At 57.0% G+C, this 6,148-nt stretch overlaps 1 protein-coding gene across 1 annotated transcript in view; it reads left to right on the forward strand.

Annotated features, from left to right (window-relative positions):
- The window catches only part of PLOD1 (procollagen-lysine,2-oxoglutarate 5-dioxygenase 1), a 27,821-nt gene that overhangs the window by 20,198 nt on the left and 1,475 nt on the right, over positions 1-6,148 (forward strand). Inside the window, exons 12-18 of the mRNA XM_007463175.1 lie at positions 268-393; positions 681-822; positions 1,448-1,561; positions 2,217-2,282; positions 2,932-3,036; positions 4,267-4,413; positions 5,162-5,287. Coding sequence (XP_007463237.1) covers positions 268-393; positions 681-822; positions 1,448-1,561; positions 2,217-2,282; positions 2,932-3,036; positions 4,267-4,413; positions 5,162-5,287 — 826 coding nt within the window. The remainder of the gene's footprint in view (positions 1-267; positions 394-680; positions 823-1,447; positions 1,562-2,216; positions 2,283-2,931; positions 3,037-4,266; positions 4,414-5,161; positions 5,288-6,148) is intronic.

A 6,148-nucleotide genomic window follows, 5' to 3' on the forward strand; every position in this document is an offset into this window, starting at 1 on the left:
CCCCCCCCCCCGGCCACAAGCCCCAGCCTCACCCCCCCACTCCCATCCCCCCAACACCCCCCCCCCCCCCACCCCCCACCCCCGCCCAGCCTTTCCTGGCTGCCCTGTGGGAGGGAGCTGGCACCAGATGGGCCAGACCTGGCTCCAGGCCCTACCCTAGGGAGGTGCTTGCAGGGTGAAGGCACTCTCCCTCCCCTTCCCCATACCTGGGTCTGCCCCAACCTCCCCGTGGCAGAGAGACTCCCTCTGAGGTGCTTCCTTCCCCAGGAATGTCATCGCCCCGTTGATGACCCGCCACGGGAGGCTGTGGTCGAACTTCTGGGGGACTCTGAGTGCAGATGGCTACTACGCCCGCTCTGAGGACTACGTGGACATTGTGCAGGGGCGGCGTGTGTGAGTACCTGCAGGATGGGGGGCACCCTCATCTGTTTCCCTCCCCAGTATTCCTGTCCTGTTGCTCTCAAATTCCTGTTGAACTGAAGAAAGGAAGACTGCAGTCAGACACACAGAAGGACTTTCTGATTGTTATCCTGGGCCCATGTGCCCAGGGTAGGGGAATCAAATCACCACCATTGTGCCCTCCCAGCCTGTGTTTGCCCCTTTCCTCCTCCCCCTGACCCCCAGACTATGACCCCTCGCCATCGCCTGTGGCCCCCTCCATCTTCCTTTCTTTCCTTTAGCGGTGTCTGGAACGTGCCCTACATCTCAAACATCTACCTGATCAAGGGCAGTGCCCTGCGGGCTGAGCTGCAGGAGATGGACCTATTCCACCACAGCAAGCTGGACCCAGACATGGCCTTCTGTGCCAATATCCGGCAGCAGGTTAGCCCGGGCTGGGCAGTCAGAAGAGGCCCTGTTGACAGGGAAGATGGGCCACCTTGTCACCATAGGCCCTGCAGCTTCTGAGATCCCAGCAGGGCTGCTTCAAGGCTGCCAGGCCCTGGTGGGGGCACCTGGGGCCCTGGGCATGAGGGCTGGTCCTCGGGATCTGCAGGATCATTTTTTTCACACCACCTGTTTTCACACCACCTCTTTTATTTACATTTCCGACAGAGCCTAAAGAAAACTTTCTACCTAAAACTTTCCACCTTTACTCCAAGTAATGTGCCCCATATGCCCTTACCCTATCCCCGTGCCCCACCCAATATTATTTTGTGGTTATTTTAAAAACTATGACGGCAGGGTAATATTTCCCCTGTGCCCACAACTAACTCCAGGGTCAGAACACCATCCTTTTCTTTTGCACATTCATTCTTTCATTCCTGTTCAGTCCTCCAGGAAGTCTTCCTTGATTGCATCCCCAGTGTCAGGCCTCATCCAGGCACTGGGGAGATGAGGTGAACTTGAATTCAGTGGGCAGAGGAGGCTGCAGTCGTGCCTCCCACCCCAGCCCTGGGGGCGTGCAGGGGAGAGGGAGGGTCTCTTCCATCTGGCCCGTTCTCCCCAGGATGTGTTCCTGTTCCTGACCAACCGGCACGCCTTCGGCCACCTGCTGTCCCTGGACAGCTACCAAACCACCCACCTCCATAACGACCTCTGGGAGGTGTTCAGCAACCCCGAGGTGAGGCCCTTCGTGGGTGGGCAGGGGTGGGAGCAGAGGAGACCCCAGTGATCCTGTGGCCTGAGGAGCCTCCCTCTCACAGCCTGACCTTGGCTGGGACCCCAAGCCACTCCCACCCCCGCTGCCTCCCTCTGCCCCAGGGGGCTTGTTGGGCAGGATTTCAGTCGGGAGAGAATATCTCCAGAGGCAGCGCCATCTGGTGGAGGAGGGACCAGGAGTCAGAGGCCGAGGTTTGTGGTCCATCAGCTGTGACTTAGTTGAGCCTCTCCACCTTTGGGGACTCGGTTATCTTAGCTCTAAAATGGGTGTACTGTCCCAGCCTGTCTCACCTCTGAGGGTGTTGTGATGACAGCACCCCTAGACGTTGCAAGCTTGTGGCTGATGTGGGCACATGTACATACCTGCGGGCAGACCTGTATACACACGCACACGCGTGTACACATGCAGACACCCCGTCCTGCAGGCACTTGTGGGCCCATCAGCTCACATGACCCAGTGGCATAGGCACATACCGGCTCCCCCCACGCCCCGCCCCACCCCCCAGGGGGCTTGCGGGGCAGAACTCCATCTTGGAGCAGCACATGCGGTGGAACAAGGGGTGAGCCCCAGCTGGCCCAGGCAGGCCTGAGAACCCCACCTCCCCCGCTCCCCACAGGACTGGAAAGAGAAGTACATCCACGAGAACTACACCAAGGCCCTGGCAGGGAAGATGGTGGAGATGGTAAGGACTGGAGGCTGTTTGGGAACAAAGCTGCTGGATTCACATCCGGTACCTGCTGCAGGGGGTGGGACAGACAGCAGAGGAACAAAGCCAGTCGACCTGGGCGGGGAGAAGGCACCTTTCTATGCTCTGGCACTGCTTGGGGTGAGGGAATGGACAGTGGGATGGGCCCCCTCCTCTTGCTGGCACTTTCCAACTGGAGTCTTCAGGGGTCTGGGGGTGCCTGACGCTTCATCCCTGGCCTGAACAAGAAAGAAGAAAATATCCCCAAGTGTGGTCTCAACTGTGGACTGTGGGCCTAGGATGAGAAACAAATGCTTCTCTGCTTCTCCCGGAGCCTGCGGACCTCTGCTCCCTGGGGGCACTGGGGATATGCACGTCCCTTTCCTGGACCTGGCCCTGGCTGCTCTTGGCTGAGAAGGGCCAGCTCTGAGCTCTGCTTCCTTCTCCCTTCAGCAGCTCACTGAGCCCCTGCTCCCTGGGGACACTGGTGGGGCCATGGAGGGCCCACAGACTGGAGTGTGTGGGACCGGGCATAGACCACATGATGGGCCTTGCCTGCGGTGGGTTCTGCAGAGGGCCATGGGGGCAGGGGGAGAATGCGGTGACGCCACTCTGCACCCTGTGACCGAGTCCCCACCCTCCTCAGCCTTGCCCAGACGTCTACTGGTTCCCCATCTTCACGGAGACGGCCTGTGATGAGCTGGTGGGAGAAATGGAGCACTACGGCCAGTGGTCTCTGGGAGATAACAAGGTAGGGGTCCCAGGCGCCCGGACCGCGGCCGATGGGGGCTGCCCCTCCTGCCATCCTTGCCCTCTGGGCTCTTTTCCTGGCAAGCCAGCCAAGCTCTCTGGGACTCTTGGAGATGGGGGCACTGGCAGGAGGGCCTGCAGGCACTGAGGAGTAGAGGGATTGAGAAATGGGATGGGGTGTTGGTCCTCAAGCTGCCACTGCCGCTGGGTGACTTTGAGTTGCCTTAAGCTTAAATGGCAGGTTTTCCAGTTCCTGGTTTCTCATTAGAATGAGGTAGCCTCCTTCCCCATATCAGGCGTGGATGGAGATGGGGGAGGAATGAGCAAGTGTGGGACACAGAAGAATTAGGAAGCGACAGCAGTGCCAAGTTCACCAGACAGCAGAAGCAAGGGGCATGGTGGATGTGACAGGCTGTGCACTCCCTGAAGGAGGGATTCATACCTGCACCCATCCTGGAAAGTTCAGGAACCATTTTTAAAGGCACATGAGCCCCTGGGCCTCTGGGCCTCAGAGACCAGCTAACCTTTGGGCTGGCAGCTTGACTAAGCAGTGGTTCTGGTTACTGCCTAATCTACATGCTTGGTGGCAGAGCTCATCTGCAGAACCCAGTAACTCGCATAGCCCACGTGTGGGGTCTGGTGAACACTTGTGCTCCACTGGCCGGGTCAGCCCTGGGATGCTAGTGCCCCAGCTAACCTGTGCCCTTCTGCGTTGGTTTCCTGTGCTGTGTAACAAATCACCACAAAGTTTATCAGCTTAAAACAACACCCATTTATTATCTCCCGGTTTCTGCGGGTCGGGAGTCCGGCTCAGGGCCACACAAGGCTGCAGTCATGGTATCAGCTGGGATTGGGGTCTCATCTGAGGCTTGGGGTCCTTTTTCAAGCTCATGTGGCAGAACTCATTTCTTTGCAGCTGTAGAATTTCAGGCAGCTTGCTCCTTCCAGGCCAGTAGGACACAGAGTCTCCCTCTTCAAGATCCTCCTTGAAGGGCCCACCCAGGATGAGCTCCTTTTTGATTAAGCCAGAGTCAATAGACTGATTACATTAATTAACATCTGCTAATCCCCTTCACTTTTGTCCTGTAACCTAACCTTATCCCATCGGGTTCACAGGTCCAAGGGAGGGGATTAGGCAGAGCCTGTACACCAGGGGGCTGGAATTCCAGCGGGGTGGCAGGGGGCCCATCTTAAGAGTTCTGCTTACCACACTCTCCTTGGTCACTTCCAGGACAACCGCATCCAGGGTGGCTACGAAAACGTGCCGACCATAGACATCCACATGAACCAGATCAACTTTGAGCGGGAGTGGCACAAGTTCCTGGTGGAGTACATCGCCCCCATGACGGAGAAACTCTACCCGGGCTACTACACCAGGGTGGGCGTGCCTGGGGTGCAGCCAGGATGAGGGCTTGGGGTGGAGTGGCTGGGGCTTGTGAGGAGGAGGGTGTTCCTGGCTCGGGGGAGAAGTGATGGAATATTTGGTCTCCAGGAGTGAAGTCTCCCATCAGGTGTGAGGCGGGGCCCCGGGAGGCATCTAGGGTAATGGAAGGCCACTGGGCCTCTAGCCTCTGACTCACTCCTTTGCATCTTTCTCTGTGTACTTAAATCCTGCCTCAGTGACTCCTGTGCTAGCCCACCAAACAAGCCCCCAGTTAGCTGGCCAGCGTGCCCATTCCTTCAGCTCCTCCGTCGTGTGTCTTTTGACCGTCTCTTTGGCTTTTGCACTCCTTCTCTCAGTCACCTCCTCTTTAAATGGTTTTCTCCAAATACCTGCTTTGAGTGTGCCTGGGCCTTACCCTCAAGGAATCACCAGCCAGAACAGGTCGTGAGGATTAAGTTCATTTTCTTGCTTCTTTTTCTCCCCTCCTGTCCTCTCCATCCTCTCTTTCTCCCTCTCTTCCCTCCTTTCCTCCATGTCCTCCCCTTCCTTCCCTTCCCTTCCTCCCCACATTTTAACTGGGAACCTTTTCTGTGCCATGCACTGGAGAACACAGCATAAACGGACCTGCTCTCCCGGCCAACGTTCCAGCGATTGGATGAGGGGTCCCTTCTATGCACCCCTGCCTTTCCCGGCCTTCGGGGGCCTCTAACTCCACTTCTCTTGTCCCGCTTCCTCGACGCAGGCCCAGTTCGACCTGGCCTTTGTTGTCCGCTATAAGCCTGACGAGCAGCCCTCCCTGATGCCACACCATGACGCCTCCACCTTCACCATTAACATTGCCCTGAACCGGGCTGGGGTGGATTACGAGGTGAGGGCGGGCCGGGGGGAGGGCTGGCTGGGGAGTACTCACAGCGAGGTCGGGCAGAGGGGCCCAGGGTATGCCGGTGCCAGGGAACCCGAGAGACAGGGTTCCAGGTCCATGGAGACGGCTTCTTGGAAGGGGTGGGTTCAGAACACAATTTGGTGGGAGGGAGAAGGCATAATAGAGCAGCGGCACAGGAGGACCAGGACCAGACTGCCTGGACCTGGGTCCTGCCTCTCCCCTCACCCGCTCTCTGTAACATATAACCAGGCACGTTTCTTAGCATCTCAGTTTCCTCACGTCTTAGATGGGAAAACCTAGAGGGGCCCCCATAGAATAGTGAGAATTAAATGAGTTAATCCAGGTAATTGCTTACATGGACCCATAATGAGTACTCAAGGAATGATAGCTATTAGTAATCAAAGTCTTAGGGTTTTCATCATTCTTGAAAGTAAGATGCAGCTTTGGGAATGACAGGACAGAGTTAGTGCAGGTGCGGGGCACAAGCTAGAGGCCAGAGGGGATGGCTGGGGAAACCAGGAAGACGTGAGGGTTTCGAAGGAGCAGTTGAGGGCCTCAGGGCCCCAGGGAAGGCCTCTAGATGTGATCAACTAGGGAGCCAGCCATTCATTCATTCATTGACTCCCTAAGCTACTATTTTCTAAGAGCTTTTTGGGACTCAGTCCTGAGCAGGCCCTGTGAAGGACACCCATAAAAACACCTATCATTTTTTTGAGAGTTTACAATGTATCAAGGTTCTCATAGGGGAGGATGTTGCCCCCCTCCCTGGGGGGGACATTGGTAATACCTGAAGTTGTCACAACTATGGGGGTGCTACTGGCATCTAGTGGGTAGAGGCCAGGAATG

Source organism: Lipotes vexillifer, unplaced genomic scaffold (genome assembly GCF_000442215.2).
Source record: "Lipotes vexillifer unplaced genomic scaffold, Lipotes_vexillifer_v1.1 scaffold109, whole genome shotgun sequence".
Lineage (NCBI taxonomy): Eukaryota > Metazoa > Chordata > Mammalia > Artiodactyla > Lipotidae > Lipotes > Lipotes vexillifer.